General features: G+C 52.4%; 1 protein-coding gene across 1 annotated transcript in view; it reads right to left on the minus strand.

Annotated features, from left to right (window-relative positions):
• Positions 1-2,184: 2,184 nt before the first annotated feature.
• The window catches only part of LOC105501523 (chromosome unknown open reading frame, human C9orf3), a 355,937-nt gene continuing 339,806 nt past the window's right edge, over positions 2,185-18,315 (minus strand). Inside the window, exons 17-19 of the mRNA XM_011927517.1 lie at positions 7,971-8,057; positions 6,078-6,222; positions 2,185-2,634 (exon numbers count right to left, since the gene is read on the minus strand). Of these exons, the coding sequence (XP_011782907.1) occupies positions 6,082-6,222; positions 7,971-8,057 (228 nt within the window). The 3' untranslated portion in view covers positions 2,185-2,634; positions 6,078-6,081. The remainder of the gene's footprint in view (positions 2,635-6,077; positions 6,223-7,970; positions 8,058-18,315) is intronic.

Consider the following 18,315-nt stretch of genomic DNA (forward strand, 5'->3'; position numbering starts at 1 on the left):
CTACCGTGCCCCGCGCAGACACGCCAGCTCTCCGAAGGCGCTATGGCCGGGCGAAGGCAGTGAGCTTTCTCGCCTCAGTCCTGTCACACGCCCTTCAATCTGAGCTAGTTTCTGATGTGATACTTCACTGAAAAATGGAAGAGGACTGGTCACGTCTGTCTCCTACTGACCCCGAGACCCTGGTTTGCCCTCAAGCTGGAATCTCGAGGCCTCTCTGCCAGGCCCTGGCTGGAGGGTCTCTCGAGTCTCTTAGGAGATGCCAGAGGAGCGGCAGAGTCTGCTGAGGCACAGGTGGAGGACGCCGGCGAGGGCAGTCGCAGTCTCAGGGAGCCTCCTGCCTGGATAGAGGAGCAGTGCTGCCCTCCGGCTCCCTCCCTCCCTCACCTCCAGCGGCAGCCCCAGCACCGGCAGGGTGCCCCCAGGTCTGGAGGCAGCAAAGACCAACTCTGCTGGCAGGACCTCGGCCAAAGCCGTGACACCAGTGTCGGGTTCTGATGAGGTCCACCGAATCTATGCCACCCACGGGTCAGATCTCCGGTGGTCAAAGCAAGTCACGAGACCCGGTGACTCAGAGGAGCCAGGGATTAGCGGTCTGTGCAGAGCCCACCTATTCAGCAGTTCAGCTTTGCTTTAGTGCTTTCTAAAGAAGACAAAGCATGGCTTTCAATTTTTGGAAAAGCAGGATCACCCCAAACCACTGGGCCGGTGAAGCCACCCGCAGCTCTCGAGAGGCCCAGGTGCCAAGCGTCTGCACACAGCGGGAGCCTCGCAGGGCATTTGGCCGCTGTTCCCAGGGTCCTTCCCGGCTTTGCCTCAGTGAAAGCCAAACACACTCAGAAAGCGCAGAGAGAAAGACGAGAGAGAGGGAGGGCTGGGCGCGGGGGCTCACGCCTGTCATCCCAGCACTTTGGGAGGCCGAGACGGGCAGATCACCTGAGGTCGGGAGTTCGAGACTAGCCTGACCAACGTGGTGAAACCCCGTCTCTACTAAAAATACAAAACTAGCTGGACATGGTGGCGGGAGCGTGAGGCAGGAGAGTCGCTTGAACCCGGGAGGCGGAGGTTGCAGTGAGCCGAGATCGTGCCAGTGCACTCCAGCCTGGGCGACAAGAGCAAAACTCTGTCTCAAAAAAAAAAAAAAAAAAGGCAGTGCAGAGAGAAAGCATCGTTCATTTGTTCATTCTGTTTCCACAGGACGCAGCGGTTGTGTTTATTCAACTACACAAACAGCCAAGTTGCGAGTCGTCCTCCACGATGGCACAGCCAGCCATACAGCCCCACGCAAAGGCATGTGACAGCAGACAGCAAATCCTAAGAACCTTCTGGAATCAGTCACTGGCACAAGAAAACAGAGTTCTGGAGACCACGGCCTCTCAGTCCAAAGCTTCTAACGGAAATCCACGGTACAGCCCCGCTTCACCCCAAACAGGCCAGAATTTGTGGTGCCCCCGGAGCCAGGCAGAGGAGACTGTGGCTCTGTTCAAGTGCACTCAGGCTCAGCCCAGCCTCGCATGGGGCCCATGGCTGCACTCGTTCCTAAGGCCTTCTCCAGGCATTGTCAAACATTCTGCCCATGGACAGCACCCAGGAAGGTCAGTGCCCAGCTTCTGTCTATACCCTAAACCTTGTGGAGAAAGAAAAACCACACCACCAGACTCCCACGGTGCCTGAATATGCCCAGGCTCTCCATTTTATCAGAAGAGAGTGCCCCACACCCAGCCAAATTTCTTTTGTTTTCAGGCTTCTAAGAGAACTAACACTACCTTGAAAACAACAAATAAACTAGGGCGGTGGGAGAGGAACACCAGAACGTGAAGAATACCTTTTTCCTGTATGTGCTTTTTATTTTTATTTTTTGAGACAGAGTCTTGCTCTGTCGCCCAGGCTGGAGTGCAGTGCCGCGATCTTGGCTCACTGCAACCTCCACCTCCCGGGTTCAAGCGAGTCCCCTGCCTCAGCCTCCCGAGCAGCTGGGACTATAGGTGCCCACCACCACACCCAGCTACCTTTTTGTATTTTAGTAGAGACGCGGTTTCACCATGTTGGTCAGGATGGTCTCAAATTCCTGACCTCGTGATCCACCCGCCTCGGCCTCCCAAAGTGCTGGGATCATAGGCGTGAGTCACCACACCCGGCCTTTGTTATTTTTAAACAGTATGAAATTCAGAAGCAAACACATATACAAAAAAAAAAATCCATTACATTTATTAAGAATAATCTTAGAGTCTCATCCTGCTCTTTTACATCAAACGGCGCCCACTGGTCTTGGTACACAGGAGCTGTGTGACTTCCTGGAATTACAGAAATATCCACATCCAGCCATGTGCTGAGCAGACCAACGTAAAACGTTCAGCAGGTTTCCCAGCGTCTCTCGGATATATTTAATCATCTGTGCAGAAGAACTCGAAATCCCAGAGCAGCTCCACTCCAGATCCAGGGCGCGAGGCCGCGTTTACGAGAATCTGCCTTTTGTGTGTGCCTGGCTGGGACCAGCCTCTGGGAAAGAGAAGCACCAAGACTTGAACGGGGCTGTGGGCTGATGGCTTTAGCAGCCACATAATCCCTCCTTTGATGTCCAGGGTCAGTCCCCCAGGCTAGGAGGAGGTGAATGAAAGAATCTCGCTGGCATCTTTCCTGCAAAGGAAACAGCAGTAACTGATTACCCAGTCGCCAAGAGGAATTCTTGTGAGCGCGCATCTCTGTGTGCCTTTGCTCTCCACTTTCAGGAGAGGACTTTAATCACAGGACAAGGGCAGGTCACAGCGAGCCGTGTGATGCTGGCCTGCTCACACGTGGCCGTCGGCACCAGCAGGCTGTACTCAGGCTTCGCGTACACAAGAGCTGCTAGGAGTCCCCATTTCAGACCCGCACCCACTCTAACTGCTCTCAGAGAGTCTCCGCTCACCTTGCCGTGGGAGAGCTGGGCCCTGGCTCCCCCACACATGGGGGCAAACGCCCCCCTGCTGGCACTGTGTCCCGCCTTCAGGCCTGGGAGCTCTTAACTTTCTGCCAGCAGGGTTTTCTGAGTCTACAAAGCCCCATGCCGCAGGAGCACATACAGATGACTGGCACCGTGCTGCCGCCGGGCCAGGGAGGACGCGGCCTCTCTGCCGCAAGTGGGAGCCCCAGCTCTCCTGAGCCTCGGGCACTTACAGACACGAAGGCTTTTTGCTCAAGGGCTCGACTCCTGTTCCTGCTGAACTGAGCCAGTGTGTAAAATGAGAACTGATATCAGCTCAGTAGGCACCGGAGGGCGGGTCCAATCGACAGCCCGGAGAAGCAGCGCCTCAGCTGGGAGCTCCGTGGGCACCGTCCGTGGCGCAGGAGATGCGGAGGCCTGGACTGCAAATACAAGAGAGGGTTCACCGCGCCCAGAACAGAAGCGCCTCCGAAAGCCCCACCCGCCCCGCTCACAGCATGAACCACCACGTGGTTTCACTCGACTGATGAGATGCATTTGGTTTCAGTTTTTTGTAAGAATAATTTTTGCAACTTTCAATACATTTGACCTTTCAGACAGATGTCCGATTAGTGGATGTTTCTGTGGACAGACTTAAGGACTGAGTACGCAGCTAGCATTCCCGGCAGGAGATAGTGCATCCTTCGGGCCAAGTGGTCTCTCATCCTCCAGGATCGCGCTGGGCACCCAAGCTGACTGTGCAGCAGCGGCCCGCCCGTCAGCAACAGCCTCTGCCCCAGCGGCTCCAACTTAACTGTCCCCATCTCACCTTCTCTTCAGGTGCAGAACTTAGCCACTGTGAACAAAGCAGAAACCAATCACTGTTCACCAATCAGCTAAGCTCTGCACCTTGTCAGAGAGGTCATCGCTGGGCACAAATAAAGGGACGGTGACCGGCGAGCATCTTCCTCAGCTGGTGGCTTCTTTTGTTTCCAAAGAAGATTTATGAGATGCACCTGTCCTCCAATCTGCAGCGAGTGCGACCACGACTTCTGGAGCAGCAGCCAAGGTCGTGGTTGCGTGGTAATCCCTGGCAATGTGATTTTAATCTTAAGTCACAAATCAGCATGCCAGGAACCCAAGCAGCCAGAGCACCTGAGAGCAGCGCCGCCCCGTGCCGTCTGCGCGCACCGGGCTTCTGCGGAAGGACGCCGGCGACACGGCCACCTTCACGCCTGTTACACAGGCAAACAGGTGGAGTTTCTGTTTGCTGTTCATTTAGTTGGCATCCTAGAGGTATAATTTTTTGAATCAAAGGGACTCAAGAGATGACCATAAAAATGCCAGTGCAGCTCTGGAACTGATGAAAAATGCAGGGACCAAGCACGTGACACACAGAATTGCTAAAGGCAGCTGTCCTTGCTGTTAGTTTACTGCCTCTAACCCTTAGGGACAAGATCCCTTCTCTCCAGGCAGATTCTAGCTGCCCTGGGAAGCCTTTGGGGACTCTCAGGTCAGGAGGTCCGCTTGCTGGAAGGGCCCTGGGAGCAGCCCCGGCCACTGTTCCTCACAGGAACTGGCTGGGAGGGAGGCTGGCAACCCCTGGATTCACCTTGAGGGGTGGGGACAGGAACAAAGATGTCGGGAAGGGGGGAAAGGGGAGACCTGTGACCAAGATGACTCCTTTGCCTGCTTGGGCAAAAATCCCCCATAAAGACTGGCAAAGGGTGAGCCCCGCGGTGCGACCCCAAACCGGTGGGAATGGCGACAGGACTAGCTGGCTTTGTAGCTTCACACACTTTAACACAAATGCCACGAAATAACAAAATGAAAGAGAAACACTGTTTATACTGATGACTATATGAGGCCGGCAGTGAGGTAAGTGCGCAGTCTGTGTGCCGCCGGCCCGTCCTGGAGGGGAGCCGGGTCATGTCTCCCGCAGGCATTTCGCTACGTGACACTCAGTAGTTCGTTCCCCGTTTCCCTTTCCTGGCACACGTGGTTCCTGACTCTTCTGGAATATGATCATGCTTCGGAAAAACTTTTTATTTCTTTTCATTATTAGAGTTCTTTCAGATAAATAAGCTACTTAAACACATTACACAGAAATGGTTTTCGTAAGCACAAAACATTAGAAGCAAACTCAATGTTCAAAACTGAGCGAAGAATATCAACACCAAATATTCAATGTCCATGAAAAATTACAGAGAAGCTATAACATGAAAAATGCTTCAGATCTGATGAAGTCTTTTTAAAGACACAAAATTAGACATCCCCTATTAATATCATATAAAACATTGAAGCAAAACGGAGCAGACACAGAAATGATAATGACTGTTAGAGAAAAGAAATCCCAGGTGTCCTGGCAAAACTTCAGGTACCACGGCGAGGTTGCTTTAATAGTGTAGAAACCCATACTGAGCAACTCACTGCTAGGAAGTAAATCTAACAGGTTAATTCCAGACACAATTAACAGAGAAAGTGATTTAAATAATCCAGAACTGACTCCAGTATCAGCCACGGTAGAAATTCCGCTCCAACACAACAAAGCAAAAAGTAGGACTTGCCTTCAAGACACAGGGTCATGGAGTGCATATGCTGCGTGTGGTGTGTGCGCTGCGTGTGCCGCGGCTACTCTGCGTGGGGCATGCCTGTGTGTGCTGCGTGTGCCTGTGCCTGGAGAGCCTCCCGCCGGCCCATGACCAGGCGTGGACAGCCCAAGGAACCTCCAGCTCACACATGGCTAGAAGAAAACATCTGCTGGCAGAAGCTAGGCTTTGGAGTCACATGGCCGCGTGAACTCCTGTGTGAGCCGTGACCCTGAAGACTGGACCAGCGCTTCCACCAGGCTTCCCATTCCATCTCTAAACCTACTCAAGATGTTCCCCTACAATTTTTGTTCCTACAGATTTTAAAACCTGAAGTGGCCAAAACAGGGCCAAGGAGCACCACTGTGCCTCTAGGTGGACAGCCCCAGTCAGACGAGGTGCTCCGGGGACCCTGGGCTCCCATACCAGCCCAGCACCCACTTGGCCAGTTACTCTGCAGGCCCCCGGCCAGGGAGCCAACTACTGATGCTGCGGGTGGTCTTGGCTAACTATTCAGTTTTATTTAGCTGGCTCCTAAGAGGAGTATCTGGTTAGAACTAAATGACAGAAAAAGAAAGGGAAAGAATCACCTTGTTAAAATAACATGTCGGCCACCACCTGGACTGAGGACCTATCCATCTGCTCCCTGGTCCGCTCGAAGCACCTGCGGGCGAGCTGCTGCTGTCTGGCGTCCTCACTCACCATCAGCTCCCCATAGAGGTACACACCCATGGCCTGCAGGGCACAGAGGCCAGAGGGCATCAGGCGAAGGCGTGGGCACCCACACACATACACGCACACATGACCTCAGTCTGTGCTTGTTCCACACACACTTGCTGGTCTAGAAATTGCAAAGACCCCAGAGAAGACGGAGACTGCGGGGTGACTGCGCTTTTGGGAGCTGCAGTCTGCAATCCCTGTCTCCTCCTGGTTCTCAAAACCCCAAGGAATCCTCAGCTCCCAATTCTCTCCACAGACTCCGATGATTTCGCTGGTGACAGAACGATGAGCCGGCATTCCCACCATGACGGCCGTGTCAGGAATGCTCTGAACAGAGACAGAGATGGTTCCAGAATTACCACGTGGAAGGCCTGTGTGGCCTGACAGAGACGCGGGACTCCTGCCCCGCAAAGTGTGTCCCTAGGAGTAGCTGGTCTGAGTTCACCCAGCAAGTCCCTCACCTGCCAGGGAAACAAGCGAGAGCAGCGCAGACACATCACGAGGCCTGCAGACACCGCCCCGCCCGCGCCCGTTCCTCCGCGGCCCTGCGCCGCGGCCCGCACCGACTCTGCTGCGTGGCAACGATGCTGCAAACACACCTGTATTTTTAAAATAGCCAAGGACGTTCTGGAAGACCCAGGGACCCCTCTGGATCTGCCTACTCCCTCGTGCCAGGCTTAGCTACGCCGTGAGTCACATTCCGACTCAACGACTAAACGAAGGGCCTCAAAGACAGCGCAAGAGCTAAACTCCGCAGTGAAGGGTTCAAAAGCGCTGACCTAAAAAAGCCCAGACATGGTGATCCTTATTTGTCAAAGATCATGATTCTAAATATACTGCAGTGATTTCTGGTCTTCAGAAGAGACCTTAAAGTTGCTCTTAAATTCTGTCCTTACAACTCCTGGTATGTTTTTCGAGACACCTCTTGCTCTGCTGTGCAAATGTGACATTTCTTCTGGTACAAAGGCATGTACTTTTCTTTGTGGGAATAATGAGGCCTCAGGCCTCACTGGCTGGCTGTCCCCACACTGAGACCTTTTGTTTGCCTCACTCCCACTCTCCACCCCAGCTGGAAGGCAGCTCCACGCTGTCACCCACAGCGCTTGGCAGGCCACTCACTCAGAGGCTGAGGGAGCGGAGAGTGGGGAAATGGGGTGGGTGTGGGAGGCTGTGACGTGTCACAGGACACACCTGTTGGTGACCTGACAAACTGCAGACATCAGAGGCAGCCGATGAAGGTCTCCCCAGATCCGCTCCCGCACACGCACTGCCTGTGAGCTCCTAGGAAGGGACGGCTGTCCCTGTGAACAGTGAGAAAAGCTCTCACAGGAAGGAAACCTGCCTAGCACAGCACAGCAGGTGCAGATACAGACCGAGACTGTCCTGTCAGGGTTCTCCCAGTCTGACTTGCACGTGTACTTTCTATGAGGGCCACTGATCAGGGATCTACCGCACGGCATCACCAAGCGACAAGCATGGCCTAGCAGGGGCTGGAGACGCCGTGACGTGTGAGCACACAGCATCGGATGACATGTGGGCCACAAGGCAGCATTGAAGGTGCCTAACTCAATTCTTCAAAGACGCTGAGAGAGGAAAAAAGCAGCTCAGAAGTATCAGCGTTAGGTAAGATCCTACCAGTCCTTAAGAATCCCTGGGACAGATTATTTATTTGTTATGAAAGAGATACTGAGAACGTGGGTTCCTGTGTGAAGCGCAGGGGACAGCTTTTACCGAACCCCCATCCGCTGCAAGATGACACCTACCTGATCCTCCTGAAGGAACCTCTCCACACTTTTGTAGGCTTTTGTGAACTTGTGCTTAACAATGAGTTCACACCAGCGATGGCGAACCTGGAGGAACAAGACAGCGCCCAGTGAGACACACGCGGGCAGGCACCCCAGCCACCCGGCCCAGTGACCAGCAGCCTCTGTACTCCAGAGAGCTGTGCTTTCAAATGGACTGGCATTGTTGACACACTTAGGCTTACATTTTCTTTTAGTTTTTTTTTTTTTTTTTTTTTTTTTTTTTTTTTTTTTTTTTTACTTTTTATTTTCTTTGAGAAAGAGACTCGCTCTGTCACCCAGGCTGGAGTGTAATGGCACGATCTGGCTCACAGCAACCTCCGCCTCCTGGGTCCAAGCAATTCTCCTGCCTCAGCCTCCCGAGTAGCTGGGACTACAGGCGCCTGCCATCACACCTCGCTAAATTTTGTAGAGACGGGGTTTCACTATGTTGGCCAGGCTGGTCTCGATCTCCTGACCTCGGGAGCCACCCGCCCCAGCCTCCCAAAGTGCTGAGATTACAGGCGTGAGCCACTGCGCACAGTCAGTTTACTTTTTAAAGAAAGAAACCACAGTGCTAATTACAGCTGCCAGTCAACTTCAGAGGGAAAAGCAGGTGTTTCACTGTTTTAAACATGATTTTGCAAGATGACAGATACTAAACGCAAAGCGTAACGAGAAAATTCCACACACATTCCGACCGTGCTGCTGGTGCCCCTTCCTACAGGGTGCTGAGAGTCAGTGTTCCCTTTCAAACCACCACTCCCTAAGTTCCCACAGCAGACGTGGCTCGGTGCTGCTCATCTGTGACAGACACAGCAAGAGGCAGAGACGCTGCTCTCCCATTCCCCGGAAGCGGCAGCGCTCCCTTCTGCGAGTCTGGGGAAGGAGTGAGCCCAGGACACCTCTGAGGCGGACAGTTCCTGCTGCGTACCCACAAGCGTGCAGGTCTGCACAACGTATTGCAAACGGACAAGCTAAAGGTGGATGCCGTGCCTGTAACACATAGATTTCATCAGAAGCTCACCTGCAGGAATTCGGAGGGAACCCCCACTCCCACCCTCTTCGAACCTCCAGACACAGCGGAAGAGTCCGATGCCAGCCCCGGCCGCCCTCTGGACACGGGCACAGCCCCCTGCACAAGGTATTCCCCACACGCCGGAGCAGGCGGCATCTCTCGGCGCTGCAGGTTCATTCTCTACAGGAAGATTCACCTACAATTTGTTTTCCAGAATCCAGTACCCTGCCTTTTTCCACTGCATCAAAGCCCTCTCAGTTATACCAAGTCGACCATTTTTTACTCCATTACTGAATCAACCTCAGCCATCCATGGAGGAGATTACGTGTATTTTAGAAGAGCCTCCTTCTATCACGCCTTGTTTTTACTGACTGTGAAAGAGGGAGATACTCTACAGTGACATATTTGCGGCAATAAAATGTAAGCAACGTCAACATTTGGGCGAGGGTCCCTGTAAAGGACATCATTATCCACTGACCTAGCCGGATCTCTCCTTTAATCTCCCCTCAAGAGGTTCACATGCAAACAGTTAAGATTGAAGGAGAGAAACCAATCTTTTGGAAGGAATCCTTCCCCCAAGCCACAGTGCCCTCTGAGACGGTGTTAACTCAGGAATTCTGCTGGGCGGCCCTGGGCTTGGAGGCAGCCAGGCCCTTTGAAGAACTGAAGTGGCAGGCCTCTGGGAGGGGCTGACAGCCTCTGCCCTCAGAGCAAACGGGAAGGAGGCCGGGGCGGCAAAATCTTTCCACCTTCAACAAAATGTGCTTTCCTGTACAGCCAACAGAAATTAACACCAGACTATACAAGGAAGAGCCCTCCACTTCCCCAACAGCAACAACAAGTGACCAGAGCTCAAAGAAGCCAGCTCGCCATCACATGCCAGAGGAAGCCACTGGAAGAAACCGCGCCCAGCTATGCCCACACTGTCCCTTGGACGCCTCCATCCCTCATCTCTCTTCCAACTCACAGCCACCTAATGTGCCCTCTGCCAGGTCCACACACCAGCAGAGGCGTCATCTGCTGTGAGCTTTGTGAAGACGGGCACCAGCAACCCAAGGTGGAAGGGGCTTTCGGGCAAGCTGGTCTGATCTGGAGAGACGGCCACATATGGACGGGAGAGACAGCTGAGGACAGGGGCTGCTGCTCTGAGACTCAGGGAGAGAGCCTCATTTTCTTTTCTTTTCTTTTTTTTTTTTTGAGATAGCGTCTCGCTCTGTCACCCAGGCTGGAGTGCAGTGGCCCAGTCTCAGTTCACTGCAAGCTCCGCCTCCCGGGTTTACGCCATTCTCCTGCCTCAGCCTCCCGAGTAGCTGGGACTACAGGCGCCGCCACCTCGCCCGGCTAGTTTTTTTGTATTTTTTAGTAGAGACGGGGTTTCACCGTGTTAGCCAGGATGGTCTCCTTCTCCTGACCTCGTGATCCGCCCGTCTCGGCCTCCCAAAGCGCTGGGATTACAGGCTTGAGCCACCGCGCCCGGCCGAGCCTCATTTTCTTAACGGCACAAGAGAAACCCTACTTGTGGCAGCTTTTAGGGAGGGCCCCTTAGGTGAGACCTGTCGGCTTCTAAGTATTCTTTAAGTGTTCTAACCACCGATGCTTGCCTGATCTGGCCACGCCACCACGACCGCAGTCATTCTAAAGCTTGCAGGACGTGTATAAATTTGATTGTGAAAATGGAGGGTTTCGCCTCTCCTTTTCTTTCTGTGCTTTCCTTCATATTATTTACACACACAGAAACAACAAAGCATAAACTGGGGCTTATTTCCTAGTAGAACAAGGCCCTCGGTGGGGGCGGGGGCCGGAGGCAGCGCAGCCCACAGCTGGTGCAGGTCCAGGAGATGGCGGGTGAAAGACGCTCTTTCACCGCGAATCTGAGGTCAGTATTTCCACTTTTCTTACTGTTAGAAATAGTTTGTTGTCAAGATTAATAAGAGACCCAGGCTTGTGACCCCTGGAGGCTAACAGCAACCAGGAAGGACAGAGCAAGCCCAGCCTCCCAGCCCCACTCCCTTTCCCACCCCACGAAGAGAAGACAAAAACAACAAGTCCTTTCATTACAAAGAGCTAAGTGTATGTCAATATTTCGGCGACAGGATGCTGAGAAGACATCGCAGAAATGCTGCAGGAGGCCGGGCAGGCCGGAGAGTTCCTGCTCACGCGCAGTCTTCACTTCTCTTCGCTCCTTTGAGAAACAAAGAAAATCCTTATTTTTCTCTTTTTTTTTTTATTTTTTTTTTTGAGGCGGAGTTTCACTCTTGTTGCCCAGGCTGGAGTGCAATGGCACGATCTCGGCTCACCGTAACCTCCGCCTCCCAGGTTCAAGCAATTCTCCTGCCTCAGCCTCCCTAGTAGCTGGGATTACAGACATGTGCCACCAGGCCCAGCTAATTTTGTATTTTTAGTAGAGACGGGGTTTCTCCATGTTGGTCAGGCTGGTGTCGAACTCCCAACCTCAGGTGATCCACCCGCCTCGGCCTCCCAAAGTGCTGGGATTACAGGCGTGAGCCACTGCGCCCAGCCTAATCCTTATTTTTCTCCCCCAAACTCTCAAGGATCCACAATTTACACGCCATTCGTCACCACAGGGAGTGGGGATGATCCGTCTCACTGAAGCCCAGCAGCATTTCCGAAGGTGCCCTGACAGAAGATCCGTCTCCAGACCACCGAGGGGCTTCATGGTCGTGAAGGACGCTCCTCCCTCCTACGGCCAGCTCTGCCCTCCTACGGCAAGCTCCTCCCTCCTACGGTCAGCTCCGCCCTCCTACGGCCAGCTCCTCCCTCCTACGGTCAGCTCCGCCCTCCTACGACAAGCTCCGCCCTCCTACGGCCAGCTCCTCCCTCCTACGGCCAGCTCCGCCCTCCTACGGCCAGCTCCGCCCTCCTACGGCCAGCTCCGCCCTCCTACCGCAAGCTCCTCCGCAACGAGAAGGCAGGAAAGCCCCACGGCCAGGGAGCCGGGGCCACAGAGCTCCACAGCGCCCGCCAGAGGACAGCGGTCCAGTCTAGAGGTCTGAATTTATTAACGAGGCTGGTCAACGTGTCTTTCTGTAATTTCCTCAGTCAGAATAAAAATAAACAGGAACACTGCAGGCTCCCAGGACAGTGCCTGGCACCAGCGGGCACCCCTCACTGTCTCTTCTGGTCCCCAGCCTCCTCACAGCACCTGGCGGGGAGACCGGCCTCCCTGTGGACCCGAGCAGTTGTCTTCTCCGCACAATTAGGAAGGAGTTTGCTTTTCAGGGGTGAAGCCACACTCCCTGGCTGCCTCTCTGCTCCCACCCTGTCTGGCAGCCGGGGGAGTGCTGGAGGCTGGCCCAGGCCTCCCTGGAGCCACCGCACGGTGCCGTCCCGTGCCCAGGAAAGCAGATGCTGGCAGCAGCAACACGTGACCCGGCCTCCGGGGGACAGCCAGCTGTGGCCGCTCGCCACGAAGGACAAGGGGCCGCCTGCAGGTGAGTGGCCATAAGGGTCGGAGGGACCTAAGAAAGAGCGTCCCCTCCCCCACGCCTCCCCAGGCCTGGAAGGCGGCAGGAGAACCTGATCAGACCCTTCCCCAGCCACAGGCTACCCCAAACCTAGACTGCACTGGAGATCTCAGCTTTAAATCTGAAATCAGGGTAAAAGCTCGGCTCCCTAGGAGACTGGACCAAGTGCAGCTGGGGATAGGGATGGGGGAAAAACGTAACTTTCATTTTAGACCCAACCAAACAGACATCGATCAGCAAATGAATCACGCCCCCAAACAAGTCAGTTTCTATTTCCCAGCTTTTTAGAATTCTTTTTTCTAGATTAATGTACCATATACTGTAAGGCCTTCCCCTCATCCCTGTCCCCAGAGACTGTCTTCAGTACCGGCTGTGGAGGTGGCCACTGTGCCAATGTGTTTTACGCACCATGTGTCTTTCCTTTTCCTTCTAACAAAGATAACTTCATGGACTGCGTTCCTCTGTACCCTGACAAAAATATAGATTTACTTTATACAATTACACTGACATTTAATAGAATATCTTGACTTATGATTCTCCTGAGTGCAGGAAGAGACTTCCCATTCCCTGTATTAATGGTTGCAGGGTCGTCTATGATACTCCAAATATTTCTATGATTAGCGAGACCCTGACAGACAGACACTGTTCACATCCTAACAGGAAGACAAGCCACCTCTGATGCAATGTAACACGAGGTGCGGTCACCCCGTGCCCCGAGAGTAGCTGTGTGCTACTTCCCAGATGTGGGGTGTGCGGATCAGGGTGTACGTCTTCACTTTGAGAGACTGCTGAATTGCCTTCCATGAGGTTGTAGCAATTTACAGTCCTGCCAAAATCGATGTGAGACCCCACTTTCCTGTACCATCACCACTACTGAATCATCAAACTTTTGATAAGTGAAAAATGGTGTCCATGAGGTCCTTCGATTTTAATGAAGAGAGAACTTGAGGAAGGGATTAATTAGAAAGGTGGGGACAGTATTATGGACACCAGCCAGGTACGGTGAAGTACCAGAGACCATGCAAGCGGTAGCTACCCACTGGCCTGAAGAGATGGGAGTCTGTTTCTGGAATAGAGAGAGCTAGAGCCTGGGAGGGGCTGCCAGCCTGCAGGAAGCAGTGAGAGAGCCCCCATCCCCGTCGGGGCAGCTTAGGCATTCTATTACCAGTTGAGTATGGCTATTTTCTTTTCTTTTTTTTGTTTGTTTGAGGTAGGGTCTTGTTCTGTCATCCAGGTTGCAGTGGCTCACCGCAGACTCCACCTCCCAGGCTCAAGTGATCCTTTGGCCTCAGCCTCCCAAGTAGCTACTAGAACTACAGGCATGTACCACCACACCCAGCTGATTTTTTTTTACATTACTTTTTGCAGAAATGGGGGTCTCTCTGCCCAGGTGGGTCTCAAACTCCTGGGCTGAAGCCATCCTCCCACCTTAAGTTTCCCAAAGTGCTGGGATTATAGGCCACGCCACAGCATTTTTTTCATGAGCATAAAATCCTTTCTAGTAACTGTTTATTCATATTCTTTCCCATGTTTTTCCTATTGGATCACTGGCTTTTTCTAGTTAATCTGTTGAGTGTTTCTGAGTACTAGGGAAATTAGCTCCTCTCTGATGAAACTGCAGCTTTTTCCAGGTTTGTTAATCTGTCTTTCTGACTTTGTTCATGGTGATTTTGCTTGTATTTCTTAATTGCATACAGTTGAGTTTATCTATTTTCTTCTTCCTATAGCTTCTCAGTTCTCTTCATTTATGTTTAATGTTTCATGGGTACATATGCCAGAAGTAATCAAATGGTACACTTTAAATATTCACATTTTTAAATATAGTTGAAAAATTTAAGGACCTTTAAAACTGTGACTAAAATTCATCAAGTCACTCCAAATGCATGCCAGGCATCACCGAGAGCCTTGGGTCGGCACATATTTCAGCCTTACACAGACCCAGACCCCAGACCCTGACCAACGGGGCGAGGGAGGAAAGATCAAGTAGGTGTGGGAGGGAAGAAGAGTGGGCAAATGGAGAAAGAACAAGACGGCAGAAGGGAAACAGGGACATGGCATGGAGAAGTGAGATCAGAGCTGCCCGTGGCAGTATGAGCACAGGGTCCTGCACACCTGCAGCACCCACGCCTCTGCCTTGGTGCCAGCCTCTCAAGCACCCGACACCTCGCCTACTAAGGACGTGCTCATCTGCTCATCTCTTCCCGCTGCCGCTGGGTGGCACACAAGCAGGTGGCCTGGGAGGGGGAAGAGCAGGTGCGGCCTGGGCCTGGCTGGCCTGCCAGAAATGGGCGAGAGCTCACATATGGAATAAATTAGCACAGCTCTCGCAAGAAGGGGCATCTGGGTCTCTGGATCCTTTCCATGTCATCACAGTGAAGCTGACTTGCACAACACACAGGTGTGCACTCCTGAATACTTTAGTCCAATAAAAATTACTTTGAAAATCTGCTTTTCAGTTTTCTGCTTATGGGACACGCTAAACAGAAAAAAATGAGGGTGCTGCCCTCACTCAGTGTACAGGTGTGGTTTAACACAGAGGTGCCATTTACACTGCTGGAAAGGGACTGCAGCACTTTTCAGGTTTCCAAAGCCTCCACGAACACAGGGTAATGACAGCAAAGATTTCAACGTTCTCCCAGGAGTGCTCCACACGACTGGATCTTTGAGATTGGGTGCAGGTGGGAGGGTCTTGGAATCCAGGGTGAGAATGAAGGGCAGGTATGTGGAGGCCCACTCACAGTAGGCACATATCTGACGTAGAGAATTAAAATTCTCAAGGAATCCAAGTAATGGTTCCAGGATCGTGGACCCTACCCCAGTGAGAGACCACCACAGGGAGAACGGGGTATGTCTGTGGTACAGGCCTGAGCCACCTGGGAGGCCTGAGCAGACATGCAGTCTGGGTATCCAAAAGGCACATGGAAGGAAGCACACACAGACGCTGGCTATGAGGATGGGGCTCACTGATCCCAAGCACGTTCATGGCAGCCAACTGCACGACAGGCTCTGGGAAATGGTGTGGGGCAGAGGGATGGTCAGTACAAACACGTATGCATACTTATGTGTGCAGACGTATCCACAAATGTGTATGTGTAGAACATACAGACACACACTGAATTCAAAGTGTTCTTTTCCAACGCTTTCCTTCACTACATGCAATGCAGTCTGGTATTTTTATTCTCTTCGTTTTGTTTTTTGAGACCGAGTCTCACATTGTCGCCCAGGCTGGAGTGTAGTGGTGCGATCTCAGCTCACTGCAACCTCTGACTCCTGGGTTCAAGCAATTCTCCTTCCTCAGCCTCCCGAGTAGCTGGCAACACAGACATGTGCCACCAGGCCCAGCTAATTTTTTTGTATTTTTGGTAGAGACAGGGTTTCACCATGTCGGCCCGGCTGGTCTTGAACTCCTAACCTCAAATGGTCCACGTACCTCAGCCTCCCAAACTGCTGGAATTACAGGCGTGAGCCACCGCGCCTGGCCTCTTCTTTCCTTTTTTAAAATGCTGCTTGGTGACCTACTAGATGGATTTCATGACCCACTGTGTCCTGACTCCCCCACAGGGTGAAAACCTGCACACCAGCTCGGCCTCCAGAGCCCAATGCTCCAGGCTGGACCCTTGTCGGCTCAGGCAAGCTGCACTGACCAGACCCCACTCCAGCTCCAGCTCCCCAGGATGGGGGTTAGAAGAGCGCCAGCGTGCAGGGAGCGCCACAGACAGGCTGGGCTGGCACCAGACAGGAGGCAGGAGCCACATGGCTGAGGAAAAGCCTGGGCCGGGTCTGAGACTCGCAGCAGGACAGCAGAGGGAGCAGGGGAGTCCCAGGAGCAGTAAGAGTCTCCCAGGGACAGGCACCGGGGAATCTCGCAAACCATTTGTAAAGATGGCTCCCTGAGCCTTGCCCCAGCCTCAGCCCCAGCCAGACGCCACTTCTGCCTTTGCAGGAAACTTACCACACACTGCCCAAGAGGTTCCATGGAGCTGAACTCCAGAAGGCTCAGAAACACAGTGCGGAGGGAAGCCTGCTCCTCGGACTTCCTGCAACGCTAGAAAAACGGCACACGCCCAGGAGGGCCGCTCAGAAACCACATCTCGGATTCGGGACACAGGGCCCATGACGATGGGCACGTCTGTATGTCCATAATGTTAACTAGGAGATGGTGAAGGGGGCTCCCCCTTATTTGATTGCTTTTTTCTTGGAAATAGAAAAGCTGCTGAAGCTTCCTCACAACTTGAACTACTCTAATCTCTTCTTAAAAATAATCTTTTTTAAGACAGAGTCTCACTCTGCCGCTCTGGCTGCAGTGCAATGGCATGATCGTGGCACACTGCAGCTTCCAAATCCTGGGGTCAAGTGATCCTTCCACCTCAGCTTCCCAAGTAGTTGGAACTACAGGTGCGTGCCACTATGCCTGGATAATAGTGGCACCTTGTCTCTATAAAAAATACAAAAACTCCTAGGCTCAGCCTCCCAAAGTGCTGGGATTACAAGCATGAGCCTGGCCCCTAATCTCTTTTTAACCCAAGATATATCTTCATGTTTCAGAACCAGATTCCTAGTAAACTCTAGAAGACAGGCTGGTAAATTTTTTCTTTCAAGAGCCAGATGTTGAGCATTTTTGGCTTTTTGGTCAAAGCAGCCTTACATAACATGTAAATACGTGGGCATGGCATGGCTGCCTTTGGATAAAACATTATTTACGAGAACAGACAGTGGGCTGCAGAGGCGCAGGCTGGGGTTGGCGGATCCTTTCTCTAGACGAGTGTCAAAGCTATGGCTCCCAGAGCACAGCATACACGGTGGTCCACTGGTGTTTGCCCCCCAGCATCCACCAACACCATGTCGCTGAACACAGAGATGAGGCAAAAGGTGAACCATGGCCCTGTGAGTGGGTGTGGGCCAGCTTTAGCACAGCCCCACCAGAAAATCCAGGGTGCTCCTAAACGCTGGTCCTCACACCCTGGGCCTTATTCCTCCCTCTGCAGGTCAAATTCCCCTATACAAAGACACATGCTCTGGCATTCATCCTGAGTCAGACTCATTAAAAAGGGGTACTGTGTCTTTAGAGTACCCCAATAGTGGAGACAGTCTGAAAACCAGTGTCTTAAAGAAAAAATCACTCTGCCTGAAAAATCAGCAGCATCCACGAAGGCCTGAGCAGACGTGGCTACAGGCGCGAGACAGAGCGGATGAGCTCTAAGAACTCAGCCAGTCCACCCAACTTGGTTCCGGGAGCCGCAGTGCCACCACCAAAGACCATCAAGACCAAAGACAGGACGGCCCCCGCTGTCTTCCACCGCAGTGCTGGAGCCAGGATTCAGTTTGGTGCACGCGCGTCACCACGCTTACAAAAGCACATAGGGCTCCTTCTAGTAGCTGCTTTCCTTGCTTTATTTTTAAACATTTAAAAATTATAAGCAGATGACTATACACAAATACGGAATCCAGTGTACATGAAATTCTAGCCAATCATGTCAAATTCAATTTTGATCTTTCCAACAGCGACAATCAATACAGATACTTATTCAGTATCCCAAATTCAAAAATCCAAAATCTGAACTGCTCCAGTGAGCATTTTGTGTGTGTGTGCATGCCTGTGTGTATGTGTGTGCGTGTGTGTGTGTGTGTGTGCGCGTGCTCGGGGGGAGGGGGGCGTGGGCAGGTCATGTCAGCACTCAAAAAGTTTGGGATATTGAAGCATTTCAGAGTTTGGATTTTCAGATTTGGGAAACAACCAGTTAAGTATAATACAAATATCCTAATAACTGAAAAAAAAATCTGAAATCTGAAACATTTCTGGTCTCAAGCATCTTGGGTAAGGGAG

Source organism: Colobus angolensis, unplaced genomic scaffold, assembly GCF_000951035.1.
Source record: "Colobus angolensis palliatus isolate OR3802 unplaced genomic scaffold, Cang.pa_1.0 Scaffold72, whole genome shotgun sequence".
NCBI lineage: Eukaryota > Metazoa > Chordata > Mammalia > Primates > Cercopithecidae > Colobus > Colobus angolensis.